Here is a 20,427-nt window from a genome sequence, read left to right on the forward strand (position 1 = left end):
CTCTCGGAGGACATTCTGGTACCATTCTTTATTCATGGCTGTGTTTGTAGGCAAGACTGCGAGAGAGCCGATTCCCTTGGCTGAGAAGCAACCCCACACATGAATGGTTTCAGGATGCTTTACAGTTGGCATGAGACAAGACTGGTGGTAGCGCTCACCTCGTCTTCTCCAAACAAGCTGTTTTCCAGATGTCCCAATCGGAAAGGGGATTCATCAGAGAAAATGACTTCACCCCAGTCCTCAGCAGTCCACTCCCTGTACCTTTTGCAGAATATCAGTCTGTCCCTGATGTTTTTTCTGGAGAGAAGTGGCTTCTTTGCTGCCCTCCTTGAGACCAGGCCTTGCTCCAAGAGTCTCCGCCTCACAGTGCGTGCAGATGCACTCACACCTGCCTGCTGCCATTCCTGAGCAAGCTCTGCACTGCTGGTAGCCCGATCCCGTAGCTGAAACACTTTTAAGAGACGGTCCTGGCGCTTGCTGGTCTTTCTTGGGCGCCCTGGAGCCTTTTTGGCAACAATGGAACCTCCTCTCCTTGAAGTTCTTGATGATGTGATAGACTGTTGACTGAGGTCTTTCTAGCTGCGATACTCTTCCCTGTTAGGCCATTTTCGTGCAGTGCAATGATGACTGCACGTGTTTCTTTAGAGATAACCATGGTTAACAGAAGAGAAACAATGATGCCAAGCACCAGCCTCCTTTTAAAGTGTCCAGTGGTGTCATTCTTACTTAATCATGACAGATTGATCTCCAGCCCTGTCCTCATCAACACCCACACCTGTGTTAATGGAGCAATCACTGAAACGATGTTAGCTGGTCCTTTTAAGGCAGGGCTGCAATGAAGTTGAAATGTGTTTTGGGGGATAAAGTTCATTTTCTAGGCAAATATTGACATTGCAATTAATTGCTGTTAAGCTGATCACTCTTTATAACATTCTGGAGTATATGCAAATTGCCATTATAAAAACTGAAGCAGTAGACTTTGTAAAAATTAATATTTATATCATTCTCAAAACTTTTGGCCATGACTGTAGGGTTGTGTCAGTTGTCATGACAGACCTACAGAAGAGTCAGAGCCTCATGAACAGTACCCCACATTAAAACTGCTACTATGGTCTAATACACAATGTGCTTTTCTGAAATTGGTGAATTTTGCTGAAGTAATGAAGAGACAAAAAGACATGAAGACCGTCAAGAACAAAGTCAGAGACAGCCTCACACAACAAGCAGCTTCAGAACAGTGAGGCAGGAGATCCTTTAATAAACCAAGAGAGTACAAACGACTCTTCAAGGCGAGTCGGTTCAAAGAGCCGATTCGTTCGGAGCAGCGCAGACTGGAGAAGATGTGACGCAGTAGAGAAGAAACCGAAAGTAACTTTGCCCTCGCGCCATTACAGGCGGGGAAGATCAGACACCAGCGCGGCGGGTCGTTCGGTAAGTCGGTATGTCGCAGGATTTAGGAAGATTTAGGAAGATTTAGGAATGTCTGCGTAGTTTAAGGGAAGAGCGCGTTTTCCTGTGTTTCGCAGAGACTGAGCGGCTCTTTCAGTTCAGCTCAGCGGAGAATCAAACACGGAAAAGAAGTCGCGAAATGGCTGAAATCCTGAAACAGAGACAAACACCGAAATGCTTAGACTGCGTTTAACTGAGCTGCTAGAAAAGTTTCATACAAAATACCCAGAATATTCATACACGTGTTCATATCTGATGGTGGTAGTTTGTCTGAATTCAGAGCTCGTTACTTGTAATGTGGAGTTTGTAAGTTTGGCGTCGATGAAAAGCACAAAAACTGTGAAAGGCGTGTTGATGTGCAGTAGCGCTGTCTGACCAGCAGGTGTGCAGTAGCGCCGTCTGACCAGCAGGGGTGCAGTAGCGTCGTCTGACCAGCAAGGGTGCAGTAGCGTCGTCTGACCAGCAGGGGTGCAGTAGCGCCGTCTGACCAGCAGGGGTGCAGTAGCGCCGTCTGTCCAGCAGGGCTGCAGTAGCGCCGTCTGACCAGCAGGGCTGCAGTAGCGCCGTCTGACCAGCAGGGGTGCAGTAGCGCCGTCTGACCAGCAGGGGTGCAGTAGGGCCGTCTGACCAGCAGGGGTGCAGTAGGGCCGTCTGACCAGCAGGGGTGCAGTAGCGCCGTCTGACCAGCAGGGGTGCAGTAGCGCCGTCTGACCAGCAGGGGTGCAGTAGCGCTGTCTGACCAGCAGAGGCCGCCAGGTAACGTGCTGCTTTAGAGCTGCGTCTCAGTCCTGCTCCTGTTTATTTCAGTGAATAAGAATCTTCAGTCATGTTCTCTTTAACATCCAGTCAGGATGGGACGGTAAAGCGGATTTCACTAAAGACTCGTGGAGTTTTTAAGAGTAAGAATCTCACCGTTTCAGATTATTTTCAGGAGGGTTTTTCAGGTGCTGTTTCATGCCCAAGACTGAATGTTGTATAATGTCTGGACGATCTGTTACAGGGGGCAGCAGCTCCAGCTTCTCCAGCTGTGGATGAAGAGCAGTAACTTCATGGTGGACGCTGTTTACTGAACTGATGAAAGATTTTGTCCCAGAAAGTGAGTAGCATCTGCACTTAATGAAAACAGGAAGAGGAAACTTGAGCTTCCCTTTTTAGTTTTGGTTCCTCTCAGTATTTCTTCTTTGTCCATGTTTAGAACATAATTGTTCAGTATTTTACTCTCCTCACAGATCAGCTGTTTACAGGATGAAGAGACCAGCGTCTTCAGAGCCCAGCTGTGGGTCTGTAAAGAGGCACCGGTCCATGACAGAGCATAACAGCAGGCAAGGAGGAATATCTGACTCGGGGTATAACAAGCAATGAACGGCTGTTCTGAAAATGAACGAATCGTTCAGTGCATTCCTGAACGTTCCTAAACATGTGGTAGACGCTGTACGTCGCGCTGTAAACTGCAGATGTGTGTTTGGTGTGTTTGATGGGTTTGAAACCCCAAGACAACGCACCTAACCCCCAACTGCTCCCTGGGCGCCGTGGACTGGGCTGCCTGCCGCTCTGGGCAAGTGTGCTCACTGCCCCCTAGTGTGTGTGTGTACTCATTAGTGTGTATGTGGTGTTTCACTGCATGGATGGGTTAAATGTGGAGGTGGAATTTCCCCGTTGTGGGACTAATAAGGGTCATTTAATAACTTAGTGTCTGAACATCCTGGTGAAATTACATGTTTTGTTGATTAAGTGTAAATCAGTAAACGTCTCCTACAAGGAACACATTTAATTTAGAATTGTCTGCAGGTAATGGTGAAAAATCTGTGTTGCTTCAGTTCTCAGCGTTTTTGTGGGGAAAACATAACATATAAAACTTTTCCACAGGAATTGTGCATTAAAATGTGCAGACAAGTTTTATCTGTAGAGGAGGTGTTAACTTGTTTTCAGTTAGAAAATCAAAATAAAATTGATAAGGGGTTTCCAAACGAAGAATACGAAGATCACGTTCTTTAGATCCCTCATGGATTCCATGTAATGTCAACGGGGAACCTGGGTTTTTTTCTGAGTGAGTGAAGCAGTAAGAACTCAGAGATTCTCTTACTGTAATTTATCACCTGGTTCTATATATAACTGTATACTGTATACATATTATTATTATTATTATGATTATGATTATTATTATTATTGCTCCAGTCATTCATATAAAAGAGAGATCCAGAATGTTGAATTTAGTTTGGAAAAAGATTTAGTGTCACGTTTCTACATTTACATTCTCCCAAACAAATTTAAAAAGCATTTTAAAAAGTTTCAGGCTCACTGATGTAATATATTCTCTCAACATCATGTTTCCAGACTGAAGGACCACAGAGGAGAAGGTCCAGAGCCCAGCTGTGTGTCTATGAAGAGCAGCAACTCAATGTTCAGGCCTCCTAATCTGAGTCCTGGAGGAACTGGGATTGACCCAAGGTGAGATATAAACACAGTTTAATTAACATAAGACTGAACATAATTAATACAGGTGTGAGAACGATTTTAAGTTATAATTTACTCATGTTTCCAAAACCAGCCTGCAGATATCCAGAGCAGAAGGTCCAGAGCTCAGCTATGTGTCTATGAAGAGCAGCAACTCAATATTCAGGCCTCCTGATCTGAGTACTGGAGGAACTGGGATTGACCCAAGGTGAGATATAAACACAGTTTAATTAACATAAGACTGAACATAATTAATACAGGTGTGAGAACGATTTTAAGTTATAATTTACTCATGTTACCAAAACCAGCCTGCAGATATCCAGAGCAGAAGGTCCAGAGCCCAGCTGTGTGTCTATGAAGAGCAGCAACTCAATATTCAGGCCTCCTGATCTGAGTACTGGAGGAACTGGGATTGACCCAAGGTGAGATATAAACACAGTTTAATTAACATAAGACTGAACATAATTAATACAGGTGTGAGAACGATTTTAAGTTATAATTTACTCATGTTACCAAAACCAGCCTGCAGATATCCAGAGCAGAAGCTCCAGAGCCCAGCTGTGTGTCTATGAAGAGCAGCAACTCAATATTCAGGCCTCCTGATCTGAGTACTGGAGGAACTGGGATTGACCCAAGGTGAGATATAAACACAGTTTAATTAACATAAGACTGAACATAATTAATACAGGTGTGAGAACGATTTTAAGTTATAATTTACTCATGTTACCAAAACCAGCCTGCAGATATCCAGAGCAGAAGGTCCAGAGCTCAGCTATGTGTCTATGAAGAGCAGCAACTCAATATTCAGGCCTCCTGATCTGAGTACTGGAGGAACTGGGATTGACCCAAGGTGAGATATAAACACAGTTTAATTAACATAAGACTGAACATAATTAATACAGGTGTGAGAACGATTTTAAGTTATAATTTACTCATGTTACCAAAACCAGCCTGCAGATATCCAGAGCAGAAGGTCCAGAGCCCAGCTCTGTGTCTATGAAGAGCAGCAACTCAATATTCAGGCCTCCTGATCTGAGTACTGGAGGAACTGGGATTGACCCAAGGTGAGATATAAACACAGTTTAATTAACATAAGACTGAACATAATTAATACAGGTGTGAGAACGATTTTAAGTTATAATTTACTCATGTTACCAAAACCAGCCTGCAGATATCCAGAGCAGAAGGTCCAGAGCCCAGCTGTGTGTCTATGAAGAGCAGCAACTCAATATTCAGGCCTCCTGATCTGAGTACTGGAGGAACTGGGATTGACCCAAGGTGAGATATAAACACAGTTTAATTAACATAAGACTGAACATAATTAATACAGGTGTGAGAACGATTTTAAGTTATAATTTACTCATGTTACCAAAACCAGCCTGCAGATATCCAGAGCAGAAGGTCCAGAGCCCAGCTGTGTGTCTATGAAGAGCAGCAACTCAATGTTCAGTCCTCCTGATCTGAGTACTGGAGGAACTGGGATTGACCCAAGGTGAGATATAAACACAGTTTAATTAACATAAGACTGAACATAATTAATACAGGTGTGAGAACGATTTTAAGTTATAATTTACTTATGTTACCAAAACCAGCCTGCAGATATCCAGAGCAGAAGGTCCAGAGCTCAGCTGTGTGTCTATGAAGAGCAGCAACTCAATGTTCAGTCCTCCTGATCTGAGTACTGGAGGAACTGGGATTGACCCAAGGTGAGATATAAACACAGTTTAATTAACATAAGACTGAATATAATTACTACAGGTGTGAGAACGATTTTAAGTTATAATTTACTCATGTTACCAAAACCAGCCTGCAGATATCCAGAGCAGAAGGTCCAGAGCCCAGCTGTGTGTCTATGAAGAGCAACAACTCAATGTTCAGTCCTCCTGATCTGAGTACTGGAGGGACTGGAATTGACCCAAGGTGAGATATAAACACCTTCAGGCTGAGTAACATCAACTCTATTCATTCCACCATTTAATGCTACCGGGTGTCGGAAATGATACATCCTGTGTCATGAACACGAGAAGTGCCACGGTGTGTGTGTGTGTGTGTGTGTGTGTGTGTGTGTGTGTGTGTGTGTGTGTGTGCGCGGGCGCGCATGTTAGGGTTATTCAGCAGTACTTACTGTTTCTTTCTGATTTATAAATCATTTTGTTCCCTTTTCAAACCTTCAACCTCAGTCTTGAGTGATGTTTTCTGAAACACAAAGGATGTCATTACAGAAGAATCAGAGACAAACCTGGGAAGAATGGGAAAGAGAAAGAAATCAATTTGAATGACTTACGATTCAGTGAAGAAAAAAGAGAAGAGAAGCCAGAATTAAAGAGCATGCAGATCTTTCATCCTCTACACAGGCCAGGGCCTACTGGCAGGCGCAGAGTTTAGGAATTAAAGAATAGCGTAGCCGGTTTGCAGTGAAGTCCCTGTACTCACTTTATAATAAGCCTTAGTATTTAATAAGCCTGGGATTTTAAGGGGTTAAGTGAACTAAATGGTGAATTCAGCACAGCTGTCAGGAAAGACAGAAACCAGTACTGCAACATCTGTAAAGATACAGAAAAGGAATGGCTTCTTAGAAGATATGGGAGAAGAAAACTTCATTTCAGTCCTGTGTTAAAAGTTACTCTAAGAGATGTTGATGGACAAATCATAAGAGATGATACAAAAATCAGAAAAGATTGAAGGAACAGACAGAATATGATAAAAAAAACTTGTTGATTTCAAGGTTCTGAAGAAGGTTCAGTTACAGTACTGATGAGTTTATGCTGAATCTGGAAAACGGCTCAATGGCCAGCAGATTGGAGGAGTTCAGTTTATGTCCTAATAGTAAAGAAATCAAACAAGAGTGTGTGAAGTATTGCACAGTGTCCCTGATATCACACACATGCCAGTGAAGTTGTGCTTAAGATTATTTAGTGGAGACTGGAACCTTACTTCGAATGAGAACTGCCAAGCCACGTGCGAGCAGGAAAAGCAGAGGAACAAGAGATATTACTGTGGACATATGCTGGATCATTGAAAACGCCTAGGAATTGAAAAGGAAGTTAACATGATCGACTACAGCAAAGCCTTCAGTTGTATAGACCATATTTACTTATGCAGTGTCCTCAGAAAAAGGAGAATACCAGAGCATTTCAAGGTTCTAATGGTATCTCCACTAATCATCAAGCCAAAAATGGACAGACTGATTTCACATTGGCAGAGGAGTAGACAAAGCTGCCTAATTTCACCATAACTGTTCAACCCATATGCTGAACCTATATGTAATGAGAGAAGCTATACACACACGCGCACACACACACACACACACACACACACACACACACACACACACACACACACACACTCACCGGCCACTTTATTAGGTACTCAGTTGCTTGTTAACACAAATAGCTAATCAGCCAATCACACGGCCACAACTCAGCGGATTGAGGCCTGTAGAGGTGGTCAAGACAACTTGCTGAAGTGCAGACCGAGCATCAGAACGGGGAAGAAAGGGGATTTAAGGGTCTTTGAACGTGGCGTGGTTGTTGGTGCCAGACGGGCTGGTCTGAGTATTTCAGAAACTGCTGATCTGCTGGGATTTTCACGCTCAACCATCTCTAGGGTTTACAGAGAACGGTCCAAAAAAGAGGAAATATCCAGTGAGCGGTCAGTTGTGTGGACGAAAATGCCTTGTTGATGTGAGAGGTCAGAGGAGAATGGGCAGACTGGTTCCAGATGATAGAAAGGCAACATGAACTCAAATAACCAACCAGAATCTCTGAGGAATGTTTCCAACACCTTGTTGTAAGTCTACCATGAAGAATTAAGGCAGTTCTGAAGGCAAAAGTAGGTCCAGCCTTTTACTAGCAAGGTGTACCTAATAAAGTGGCCGGCGAGTGTATTTGTGTTAAATCTGTATCAAGCAGATGTCACAGCACTAGGTGCTGCTGTAGGGAGTTGAATGGGTTTATCCTTTTCCACAAGTGACCTCAGTCTTTAAAAGTCCTGTTCAAAATTCTCAAGATGTCTTTCTTGAGTCGTGATTGTTCCAGGTGTGCAAGAAGCGTTGAATGCCAGACATGCAGTGTGTGTGTTCTGTGTAAAACAGTGGGTCAGCTTTAGGTTCTCTCCTGTTTATTACAGTGGTATTTGTCTTTAGTGTCTCTGGGTGGTCTCTTAATGTTTCTGCTGTGTATTTCTTCTTTTTGCTCTCAGTGTTGGTTTCTCCTGGGTGTGGACCTGCTGAGGAGCAGAAGCTCTGTCCACTGTGCTGCTTCAGCAGTGTATCTATCTGTAACTGATAGAGGTTCTAGCTGTCTCACAAGGGTGCTCCCTGTGCTGACTGAAGTCAGCAGTGCTGAAAACGTTTAAAAAGCTTCTCCAAATGATTCACAGAGGAAGCACAAAGGAAGTTCACCCCTTTGTCAGTCAGTCTCGTGTGTTGGGTTCCTCTGTCTCTGTTCTGTCTCCCAGATTTTGTCCTGGTCTTTTCTCATTCCTCCCCTGTTGAGCAGTTTCTGTTGTTTTTATGTAAATGTTCTGTCTGAGATGCAGGTCCAGGTTGATAGTTGGATCTTGTTAGATCAGTGTTTTTCTTTTTCTGCTGGTCTGTAGGTCTTTACAGTTGGTCTAAATATCACTGATATGTTTATGTTGATTATGACTGTTGTTTGTTGCTGTCCATTTCCAATATATCAACAAAAATGTTTAAAGAGCTCATATTCTTCACTGCTGGTGTTGCTGTTGAGAATTTAAAGTTCTAAGTGCTCAGCGTTGTTTACTGTTTCATCTCACATTCAGTCTCAGTCTTGCACTTTATCTCTCTCAACAAACTGCATCACTCTAATATTATAAAAGCCTGTTATCATCGTCAATGTGGGTCGTTATTCAGTGTCATTAGTTTTTCTCTGATCAGCCAGGTGAAGCACCAGGTGACCCAATGACCGTGAGGACTGTACAGCAGCTTCTCTTTGATATATTGTCTCATCATCTTTATCGGGCTTCAGAAATCCAGAGCAGAGTTCCACAAGCCCAGCTGTCTGTCAGAGAAGAGCAGCAGCTCCATGTTTAAGCCTCCTGATTTGAGTACTGGAGGAACTGGCACTGACCCGTGTTCAGTGTATAGAACTAAAGCACTGGATTATGTTTCACTGTTTACTACACCAGATAAGAGAGATGTTCAGTGAAAAGTTTGTCCTGATTTATGAATAATTTCTGTCACATTGACCTTCATTTTTTACTTTATTTCTGTTAGCTGGAGGAGGAATAATCGAGATGATGCCCTGCAAAGAATCAGAGAGAGACACAAAAGCAGCATGAAGAACAAGTATGAATGCTTATTTGAGGGAATCAAAACACAAGAGAATCAAACCCTCCTGAACAGGATTTACACACAGCTCTACATCGTGGAGGGAGAGAGTGAAGGAGTGAATGAAGAACATGAGGTTCTACAGATGGAGAAAACTTTCAGGAAACAATCAGAAGACACACCAATCAGCTACTTAGACATCTTTAAACCTGTAGAAGATCCTAAAGGAGAAATGGAAGAACAGAACAATAGAGGTGTGATGGCTAATACTGCCAGAGAAAAAGAAAGAAAAGAAGATGAAGAACCAAAACAGCTCCGAACTGTCCTGACTAAAGGCGTCGCTGGCATTGGGAAAACTGTGTCTGTGCAGAAGTTCATTCTGGACTGGGCTGAAGGAAAAGCCAATCAGGATGTTGACTTCATGTTTGTGCTTCCGTTCCGGGAGCTGAATCTGAATAAAGATGACCAGTTCAGTCTTCATAAACTTCTGTCTGATTTCCATCCTGAGCTTAAAGATCTGGACCCAAAAAAATATGATTCATACAAAGTTGTGTTTATCTTTGATGGACTGGATGAAAGCAGAATTCCACTGAGCTTTTCACAGTGTGAGAAAATATCTGACATAACAATGACCTCATCAGTGGGGATGTTGATGACCAACCTCATCAAAGGAGATCTGCTTCCCTCTGCTCACATCTGGATAACCACTCGACCAGCAGCAGCCAGTCAGATCCCTCCTCAGTACATCAACCGTGTGACAGAAATTCAGGGATTCAATGACCCACAGAAGGAGGAATACTTCAGGAAGAGAATCAGTGATGAAGACCAAGCCAAGAGAATCATCTCACACATTAAGACAGCAAGGAGTCTCCACATCATGTGCCACATTCCAGTCTTCTGCTGGATCTCAGCCACTGTTCTTCAGCAGATGATAAACCAGAGTAAAACAGAAATGCCCAAAACTCTGACTGAGATGTACACACACTTCCTGCTGATTCAGATGAATATGAAGAATGAGAAGTATGAGCGAAACGTTAAGAGTGATCCAGTGAAACTTCTGGAGTCCAACAGACAGATGATTCTGAAACTGGCTAAACTGGCTTTCACACAGCTGATGAAGGGCAATGTGATGTTCTATGAAGAGGACCTGAGAGAGTGCGGCATTGATGTCACTGAGGCCTCAGTGTACTCTGGGATATGCACTGAGATCTTTAAGGAGGAATCTGTGCTTTACCAGAGGAAGGTCTACTGCATTGTGCATCTGAGCTTTCAGGAGTTCCTGGCTGCTGTCTATGTGATTTACTTTTACGTGAAGAACAACATGGAGGAATTGTGGGTTTTTTTGCAATATGATGGCAGTAGTGACAGTTTATTCAAGGAGCTATTGAGAGGAGCAGTACGTAAAGCCTTAGAGAGTGAGAATGGGCACCTGGATCTTTTCCTCCGTTTCCTGCTGGGCATCTCACTGGAGTCCAATCAGAAACTCTTACAGGGTCTATTGATGCACACAGAGAGCAGCTCAGAGAGCATCAGTGAAACAGTACAACACATCAAACAGCTAATAAAAACAAAGGATCTTCCTACTGAGAGATCCATCAACCTGTTCCTCTGCCTGACTGAAGTGAATGACCACTCTTTCTCCAGAGAGATTCAGGAGTTTCTAAAATCACAGAAAAACACAGGAACCAAACTCTCTGCTGCTCACTGCTCAGCATTAGCTTACATGCTGCAGTTCTCAGACGAGGTTCTGGATGAGCTGGACACAAAGAAGTTCAACACATCAGAGGAGGGTTACAGGAGACTGGTTCCAGCTGTGAGCAACTGCAGAAAGGCTCTGTAAGTGATTAATGAATGAATGAATGAATGAATGAATGGAAATGAATGTGAATGAATATCTTTTCTATTAATGTTTAATGTTAATAGATTTTAAATGACATTTATTTAAAATACAGATAGAAATGAACCGTACAGAAGTAAATGTGTGTAAATGTGTTTATTCAGTACATTTGAAAATAGACGCAGTTCCTGTCCAAAGCACTTCACTGTTCAGATCCCTTAGAAATGAATTTCTATTCTAGTATCTTCATTTCAATTATTAGCAAATAAACCTTTAACAGGGCAAAAGTGTTGTATGTAGTGATGCTCTGTGAAAACGCAGTTCATTTATTTGATATTTAGTTTATTTGAAATATATTTTGTGTGTGCTGTAAATTACTGTATACATACAGCCATTAATACAGAATACAGTGTAAAACACAGAAGTCAGTACCGTTCGTTCAGGTGGTGTGTATTTAATTACATTTGTTAGTTTTGTTTAAAACTACATACAATCACAAAAGAAAAAACAATAACAAATAAATAAAACAAATACAAATATATTAAATTTATTTTTGGGTCATTTTCATTCAGTGCAAAAACACATTTGTTAAATATATTAGGAATACATATTTTTTCATCTTCTCTGATGAAGCACCAATAAATGCCGATAGAAGCCTTTGCAGAACTCAGGAATAATTAGGAAAGCATCACTTTCCATGTGACTTCATTACATAATTCAGTAACACTTTATTTGAAGGCTACCTACATAAGGACTTCATGACGCATTCATAAGCACTGAATGATGTGTTTATGAAGCACTACTTAAACATTTATTAAGTGCTTATGTCGGTTCTCGCAACCTGACATAAGATGTTTTATGAAATAAATGACATTGTACTGACATAATAAGAATAAACGTTGAACATATTTACAGCACTAAACATATTTAAACACTGTACATGACTATTTATGTCAGCATTCTTAAGACGACATTGTACTGATATCAGGTGAATTATGCCTGGAAACCACCCCCTCTTCCCTCCATGGCATAGATAAGATGATTGATGCAATTATGTATAGGGTTTAAATGTGTTTAGTGCTGTAAATATGTTCAACGTTTATTCATATTATGTGAGTACAATGTCATTTATTTCATAAAACATCTTATGTCAGATTGCGAGAACCGACATAAGCACTTAATAAATGTTTAAGTAGTGCTTCATAAACACATCATTCAGTGCTTATGAATGCATCATAAAGCCCTTATGTAGGTAGCCTTCAAATAAAGTGTTACCCACAATTCTTGTAAGACTTGATTTCGCTCTCTGTGTTCTGACTGTGGGATGTTTCCTCTTCCTTTGCAGTCTAACAGGCTGTAATCTTGAAATGAGCCACTGTGAAACCATCTGCTCGGCTCTGACGTCTGCAAACTCCTCCCTGCAAGAGCTGGACCTCAGTAATAATAACCTGCAGGACTCAGTGGAGCTGCTCTCTGTTGGACTGACCAGCTCAAACTGTAAACTCCAGATATTGAGGTTCATTTTCTCATTTCTTTTTTGTAATTTTTTTAAGATTCTGCTACATCTCTTACTCTGACCATCCAGTGAGCTGCATACAAGTTAAATTCATGTTGTTTATACTCCTTTGAATCTTCTTTCTCTATATCATAAGTATGTATTTCATTCATTCTCTGTTTGCAGACTGTCTGGCTGCAGTCTTGGAGAAGCTGCTTGTGAAAATCTGAAATCAGCTCTACTATCAGAAAACTCCTCCCTGAAAGAGCTGGACCTCAGTAATAATGACCTGCAGGACTCAGGAGTGGAGCAGCTCTGCTCTGGACTGAAGAGCTCACACTGTAAACTTCAGATACTCAGGTCAGTTTTTATGAATCAGCTTCTGAATGATAAACGCTACACACTGGAAACGATTGGTCAGAAAGGTCAGGAAAACATTTAATAATAAGCTCAATTTCACACTGAAAGTAACGAGAGAAGCGAACGCTGAGCCTTAGTAAACAACCCTGAACAAAAATAGCTTTTAACCAGACCACATGTCACAATTACTGGAATTCCTGCATTTAGTACATATTTCAGCAGTGGAAGATTGAACAATCAGTAATTAGCCTTCAGTTCTCGTGCTTAATGAGAGTGGAGAACACAGAGCAGGGAGTCTGAGACCACTCCTCCACACGGACTGCATCTCAATCCCAAGATTCTCAGCGGGGCTTTTTATATTTATATATAAGGTGAATCTAGGTAAATCTTTTTAGTTGTTAATTTCTGAGTTTAGTGTGGATCTAAGCTGATGATGTTCCAGAAACTGGTCACTCTCAGTGCCGTGTACCTGGGTTAGATCTGAAATGGTTAGAGGTTTTACTCTGTAGGATGTGATGTAAGTGTGGAACACCTTTGTATTTCCATTCGTGTAACGACGTTGTGTTTGGTGGGAGAAAAGTCGGGCTGTGCCATATGAGTGAGAAATAGAGAGAGAGAGAGAGAGAGAGACGGAGAGAGAGATGGGGAGAGAGAGAGAGAGAGAGAGAGAGAGAGAGAGAGAGAGAGAGAGGGAGAGAGAGAGAGAGAGAGAGAGAGAGATAGAGAAAAGGCATTCTCCCACTATAAAGTGCTTTTATAACCACAGAGGTTTGTTTTTATGACAGTCCAGTTGGCCGGTGATGTAAAGTTCGTCCACAGAGGTCGCTGCTCGTTTGTCTTTATGAATTCTGATCTAGAACAGATTTCTCCGTCTGTCCAGTATTTCTTGTGGAAACTTTTTTCTTTAGAGTCAGGATTTGTTCCTGGCTGAACTCTAAACTTTCACAGATTGCTTGGAATTCTGTGTGGAGTATTTAAACCAGGGCTAGTCTCGCGTCTAGTGCTGAGAGTTCACTGTTAATGGCAGCAGGACAGGACTGAGCTCTGAGCTGCAGGCTGGTGAAGCTGGGTCCTCTGTGTCTCCCGGTGAGCTGGGTGGTCGGAGTCTCTTGCCGGTGGGTGTTTGGAGTTGTTTTATCTTCTTTTTTGTCCGTGTTCCTGATGATAACGTTGTAGTAGTGGTGGTTGATGTTTTGCTCGAGGGATTCCAGGACGACAAGTTGATCCTAGTAAAAGTTTTACTCTGGAACCTTTTTTAGGAGCTGGCGTTGTTTGGCTGGTTGTCTGGCCGCAGGGAGCTGCCGTCTTGGTCCTCGTGAGAGAAAACTCAGTGCGTCATGGACCCATGAGATTCCTGCCCCTCTTGGTGATTCATCAGTGGGCTTTTGTAGGGGGGCTGGGATGGTCATCACTGACTTGTGGACAGATTTTCATTAAAAATCTGCTTACACAGCTAAAGCCAGACCACCTCTCTGTAACTCTGACCATAATGTCATTTATCTGCTTCCAACTTACCGGTGGGTGTTCAAGTCCTCTAAGCCTGAAATACAAACTGTGAAGGTTTGGACAGATGACAGGAAAGAGGAGCTGAAAGGCTGTTTCCTCTGCACGGACTGGGATATCTTTTTGGAGGGGGCAGATATAGACAAGGCTGCAGAATTAATCACAGATTACATTATTTTCTGTGTCGATTCAATCATCCCTCAAAAAACTGTTAAACGATATCCAAACAATAAACCATACATTAATGAGGGTATCAGGGAATGCATCAGGAGGAAAAAAGTTGCTTTTTCCTCTGGTGATGTAGCAGGTGGTCATGCGGCTCAAAAGGACTTGAATGACCAACTAAGGGTGGCTCAGTGTCAGTTCAAGGAGAAGGCAGAACATGACCTGGCCACATCCAATACAAAGAATCTGTGGGATTTAATCAGACAGATGACAAACATGGATGCAAAAAGGAAACCCCTGTCTGCCCTTGAGGAAACAACTAGGGCGAATGAACTAAATAACTTCTTCATGCGGTTTAACACAGAAAATGCTAAGGAATGTACTGCAGTACTGGAGAATATAACCTGTGATTTAAATATAGACAGAGTTACAATTGAGCTACAAACGGTCACTAAAATTTTTAAAACTATACAGATCAACAAAGCCACAGGCCCAGATTGTATGACTGCATTTGTGTTGAAAACCTTTGCTGAAGAGCTCTCACCTGTCTATCACAGATTATTCCAGCTTTCTATAGATACCCACACTGTGCCAATACTCTGGAAAAAATCTGTAATTATTCCGGTTCCTAAAACAATCAGCCCTCAGGAGAATAATGATTATAGACCGGTGACACTTACTTCAAATGTTTTTAAATCATTTGAAAGATTGATACTTGAAAAGCTTCGAATACAGGTAGAACCGCTAATTGATAAATTCCATTTTGCTTATACAAAAAAACGAAGCACAAGTGATGCCATAGCAACATTAATGCATTTTATTCTTAAGCATATTGAGTGTCCAGCTGCATATGTTCGACTACTGTTTATTGATTTTAGTTCAGCCTTTAATTTAATACAGCCACATTTGCTTCTCAGTAAGTTAGTCCATGCGAATGTAAATCCATTCTTAATTAAGTGGTATTACTCTTTTCTGTCAAATAGGCCACAACAAGTTAAATTTAACTCTGCTCTGTCTGATATAACAGTCTGTAGTACGGGTGCCCCCCAGGGGAGTGTTAGTTCACCTTTCCTTTTTACTTTCTATACTAATGATTGTGTTAGTATGGACACAAACCAGCACTTGATAAAATTTTCTGATGACACAGTTTTACTTAGTCTGTTAACAAAAACCTCTAACCCAAACACTTATCGTATAGCTGTAGAAAATCTTGTGGCCTAGTGCGAGGTACATAAACTCAAGATTAACACAAATAAGACTGTGGAAATGCTGGTGGACCCTCGACCAGTTGGAAACTCTGACCCTGTGTCCATTCATGGTCAAACCATTGGGCAAGTGAGCTCATTTAAATATCTTGGAGTTTATATAGACTGTGATCTGAGTTGGAAAACACAGGTGACCAAGGTGTGCTCTAGGATCCATCAGCGCCTTCATTTTCTGCGCAGACTTAAATTATTTGGTGTCTGTAAAAACATCATGTTAATATTCTACAGAGCTGCTATTGAATCAATTTTAAGATATGGTATTACAAGTTGGTTTGGCAGTTTAACAGTTAAATCAAAGACATAATTAAATAGCCTAGTTAAGATAGCAGGGAAAATAATGGGCATTCCTGCCCCTCTTGGCCCTCAGGAGCTGTGGCAGCAGTCTATAATTGGGCAGGTTAGGAATATTGTATCTGATAGTACACATGCGCTCTATCAGGAGTACCAGCTCATGAATTCAGGCAGGAGATATAGGGTTCCCTTGTGCAGGCATAATAGGTTTAAACATTCTTTTGTACCAATGTCAATTAAAATCCTAAATAATAATGACATCTGACTGTTTTACAGTCGTATAGGGGTTGTGGGGTTGTGTAGAAGTATAAAATGTAATGCACTGTAAATCTTTAATGTATTGTAATGACATGGGTTTTGGTCACATGAAATTTTGTATGTCTGTCTGTTCTTTTGTTGTAGTGCAGTATGCCCTCATTCCAAGAAAAATTTCTCCTTTGGGAGACAAATAAAGAAACTAACTAACTAAAAATGTATGAACTATTAATATGTACAGTTTTGTCTGTAAGCCATGCATATGTAAATATTTACACACAGAAAGTGATTTATAAATTTTTCCTGTGTGACAAAGTGCGTATACTTTAAACTCCTCCTGTTTATTCATACGCAGAAGACCGTAGTGATGGACAGAAAACTGGCAAATTAAAAGACAAAGTAGATGATATATTATACCTTAATGTCACACGTTCATTTTAAACAATCCTGCCTTCCGCCCAGTGACCGCTGGCTCCATCATCCCCCACGACCATGAGGGAGTGTGTGAGGGTGAGGGTGTGTGTGTGTGTGTGTGTGTGTGTGTGTGTGTGTGTGTGTGTGTGTGTGTGTGTGCATGTGTGCATTAATTTTGAATTAATATCAATTCAGTTTTTACATGTATTAATTGAACTGTCTACAGTTAAAACAAAGGAATATCAATGATTTCATAATTATTATAACATCATTTTAAAATTATAATTTAAATATTCAAATGTAATTTTACACGTTAGACAATATGTTGTTATTTGTGTTGTTTGAACTCCTTTGAACTCTCCTTTTGTTTTTAGCTCCTTTGTAAATTTCTCCTTTCTCTGTGTAATAAGAATTGTTTCCTTCATTCTCTATTTGCAGACTGTCTCTCTGCAAACTTGGAGAAGAAGCTTGTAAAAATCTGAAATCAGCTCTACTATCAGAAAACTCCTCCCTGAAAGAGCTGGACCTCAGTAATAATGACCTGCAGGACTCAGGAGTGGAGCAGCTCTGTGCTGGACTGATGAGCTCACACTGTAAACTTCAGATACTCAGGTCAGTTTTTATGAATGAGAGAGGGGGGGTGGAGAGGGAGGGAGAGAGGGGGTGGAGAGGGAGGGAGGGAGGGAGAGAGGGGGGGTGGAGAGGGGGGTGGAAAGTGAGGGAGAGAGGGGGGGTGGAGAGGGAGGGAGAGAGGGGGGTGGAAAGTGAGGGAGAGAGGGAGGGAGAGAGGGGGGGTGGAGAGGGAGGGAGAGAGGGGGGTGGAGAGGGAGGGAGAGAGAGGAGGGGGAGAGAGAGGGGTTTAATGACTGTAAAGTCCTTTAGTAGATCTTCAGGGTTTTCCGCTGTGTGTTCAGGAACGCCGGAGAAGACGATGTTGTCTCTCATACTGCCTGTCTGTAAGTCCAAGACTGCCTCTTTCATTAGTTTGCTGTCTGTGATGACGGCCGGTATTTGGGCAGTGAGTTCTGTGACGGTCAGCTGTGCTGCTTTGTTTTCTTTAGTTAGAGTCAGGATTTGTTCCTGGCTGAACTCTAAACTTTTACGGATTGCTTGGAATTCTGTGTGGAGTATTTAAACCACGGCTAGTCTCGCGTCTAGTGCTGAGAGTTCACTGTTAATGGACAGCAGGACAGGACTGACCCCTGAGCTGCAGGCTGGTGAAGCTGGGTCCTCTGTGTCTCCCGGTGAGCTGGGTGGTCGGGGTCTCTTACTGGTGGGTGTTTGGAGTTGTTTTATCTTCTTTTTTGTCCGTGTTCCTGATGATGATGTTGTAGTAGTGGTGGTTGATGTTTTGCTCGAGGGATTCCAGGACGACAAGTTGATCCTAGTAAAAGTTTTACTCTTGGAACCTTTTTTAGGAGCTGGCATTGTGAAGCGGATTAGAAAGTGTATGTGCGTGTGTGTGCCTGTGTGTGTGTGTGTGTGTGTGCCTGTGTGTGTGTGTGTGTATTTTAAACAAATAAATTATTTTTATCCTGGTATACATGAAATTCTAAATGTAAAAATCTAATTCTAACATTTAAAATTATGTTTTTATTTGTAAGAATTGGGTTTTAGCGTAACCAAATTCAGTTCACACTATTAAGAGTTTATAACTAATCCCAATGCATTTTACAGGAAGGAGCATTTTGAATTAAAATGAATTCAGTTTTTATATGTATTAATTGAACTGTCTACAGTTAAAACAAAGGAATTTAAATGATTTCATAATTATTATAACATCAATTTTTTCAGAGGTATATAGTTGATGAGCCACACCATGAAGGTATGGGAAAGAGTTGTTGAAGCAAGGCTAAGGCGAGAGGTCCAGATCAGTGAGCAGCAGTTTGGTTTCAGTACCACAGATGCAATTTTTGCGTTGAGAGTGCTGGTAGAGAAGTACAGAGAAGGTCAGAAGGAGCTACATTGTGTCTTTGTGGATCTAGAGAAGGCAGATGATGGGGTGCCAAGACAGGAACTGTGGTACTGTATGAGGAAGTCAGGTGTAGCTGAAAAGTATATTAGGGTGGTGCAGGACATGTATGAGGATAGTGAGACAGTGGTGAGGCGTGCAGTTGTAGTGACTAATGGTTTCAAGGTGAAGGTCGGGTTACATCAGGGATCAGCTTTGAGCTCCTTCTTGTTTTCAATGGTGATGGACAGGTTGACAGATGAGGTCAGGCAGGAGGCTCCATGGACCATGATGTTTGCAGATGACATTGTAATCTGTGGTGAGAGTAGAGAGCAGGTGGAAGAGAATCTGGAGAGGTGGAGGTTTGCACTGGAGAGGAGAGGAATGAAGGTCAGTAGAGACAAGACGGAATACATGTGTGTGAATGAGAGGGAGGCAGGTGGAACGGTGAAGATGCAAGGAGTAGAGGTCTTAAAGGTGGATGACTTCAAATATCTTGGGTCAACCATCCAGAGCAATGGACAATGCAGAAAAGAGGTGAAGAAGAGGGTGCAGGCAGGATGGAGTGGGTGGAGACGGATGTCAGGGCTGATGTGTGACAGAAGGAGAGCAGCAAGAGTGAAAGGGAAGGTCTACAAGACAGTAGTGCGTCATGCTATGATGTATGGTTTGGAGACTGTGACTCTGTCTAAAAGACAGGAGGCTGAGCTGGAGGTGGCGGAGATGAAGATGCTGAGATTTTCGTTGGGAGTGACAAGGCTGGACAAGATTAGAAATGAGCAGATCAGAGGGACAGTGAAGGTGGAGCAGTTTGGAGATAAAGCCAGAGAGGCCAGGTTGAGATGGTTTGGACATGTGTTGAGGAGGAATAGTGGATATATTGGTCAAAGAATTTTGGAGATGGAGCTGCCGGGTAGAAGGAGAAGAGGTAGACCTCAGAGAAGATTTATGGATGTAGTGAAGGTGGACATTTAGATGGTGGGTGTAAAAGTAGAGGAGGCAGTGGATAGGGCAAGATGGAGGCAGATGAACCAGTGTGACAACCCTTAAAGGGAGCAGCGGAAATAAGAAGAAGAAGAAGATTACATCGGTTTTTTCATCCTCAAAATGAATTTTTATAATTATAATTTAAATATTCAAATGTAATTTTACATGTTGGAGAATATGTTGTTATTTGTGTTGTTTGAACTCCTTTGAACTCTCCTTTTGTTTTTAGCTCCTTTGTAAATTTCTCCTTTCTCTGTGTAATAAGAATTGTTTCCTTCATCCTCTACTTGCAGACTGTCTGGCTGCAGTCTTGGAGAAGAAGCTTGTGAAAATCTGAAATCAGCTCTACTATCAGAAAACTCCTCCCTGAAAGAGCTGGACCTCAGTAATAATGACCTGCAGGACTCAGGAGTGGAGCAGCTCTGTGCTGGACTGAAGAGCTCACACTGTAAACTTCAGATACTCAGGTCAGTTTTCTGTGTATCAGTTTCTGAATGATAAATGCTGTACAGTGGAAAAGATTGGTCAAAATGTTTAAAACAATCTCATGATGAAAAGAATGAAAGATAAAAAAAAGTATAGCCTTAGAAAAGAAAAACCCTCAGCATTTTTTAAAAACAAACAATTGTTGGTGTTACAATTATTGGAATTCCTGCATTTAGTACTTTCTTCAATCTTCTTGATGTTCATCAAAAGTTGATGTTCCTA

General features: G+C 41.9%; 1 protein-coding gene across 9 annotated transcripts in view; it reads left to right on the plus strand.

Annotated features, from left to right (window-relative positions):
- LOC108411894 (NACHT, LRR and PYD domains-containing protein 12-like) overlaps positions 1 to 20,427 on the plus strand; it is a 42,188-nt gene that overhangs the window by 7,427 nt on the left and 14,334 nt on the right. For 3 of the 9 annotated variants that reach the window (XM_037543530.1, XM_037543532.1, XM_037543533.1), the window contains 17 exons: positions 2,450 to 2,545; positions 2,679 to 2,795; positions 3,784 to 3,897; positions 3,998 to 4,111; positions 4,212 to 4,325; positions 4,426 to 4,539; positions 4,640 to 4,753; positions 4,854 to 4,967; positions 5,068 to 5,181; positions 5,282 to 5,395; positions 5,496 to 5,609; positions 5,710 to 5,823; positions 9,143 to 11,032; positions 12,379 to 12,549; positions 12,715 to 12,888; positions 17,220 to 17,393; positions 20,013 to 20,186. In XM_037543530.1, the coding sequence (XP_037399427.1) occupies positions 2,695 to 2,795; positions 3,784 to 3,897; positions 3,998 to 4,111; positions 4,212 to 4,325; positions 4,426 to 4,539; positions 4,640 to 4,753; positions 4,854 to 4,967; positions 5,068 to 5,181; positions 5,282 to 5,395; positions 5,496 to 5,609; positions 5,710 to 5,823; positions 9,143 to 11,032; positions 12,379 to 12,549; positions 12,715 to 12,888; positions 17,220 to 17,393; positions 20,013 to 20,186 (3,824 nt within the window). In that variant the 5' untranslated portion in view covers positions 2,450 to 2,545; positions 2,679 to 2,694. Of the gene's footprint in view, positions 1 to 1,045; positions 1,432 to 2,449; positions 2,546 to 2,678; positions 2,796 to 3,783; positions 3,898 to 3,997; positions 4,112 to 4,211; positions 4,326 to 4,425; positions 4,540 to 4,639; positions 4,754 to 4,853; positions 4,968 to 5,067; positions 5,182 to 5,281; positions 5,396 to 5,495; positions 5,610 to 5,709; positions 5,824 to 9,142; positions 11,033 to 12,378; positions 12,550 to 12,714; positions 12,889 to 17,219; positions 17,394 to 20,012; positions 20,187 to 20,427 lie in introns of those variants that run through there. The other 6 variants (XM_037543531.1, XM_037543534.1, XM_037543538.1 and 3 more) reach the window with 6 other exon arrangements.

This window comes from Pygocentrus nattereri, chromosome 12 (assembly GCF_015220715.1).
Source record: "Pygocentrus nattereri isolate fPygNat1 chromosome 12, fPygNat1.pri, whole genome shotgun sequence".
In the NCBI taxonomy this organism is placed as follows: domain Eukaryota; kingdom Metazoa; phylum Chordata; class Actinopteri; order Characiformes; family Serrasalmidae; genus Pygocentrus; species Pygocentrus nattereri.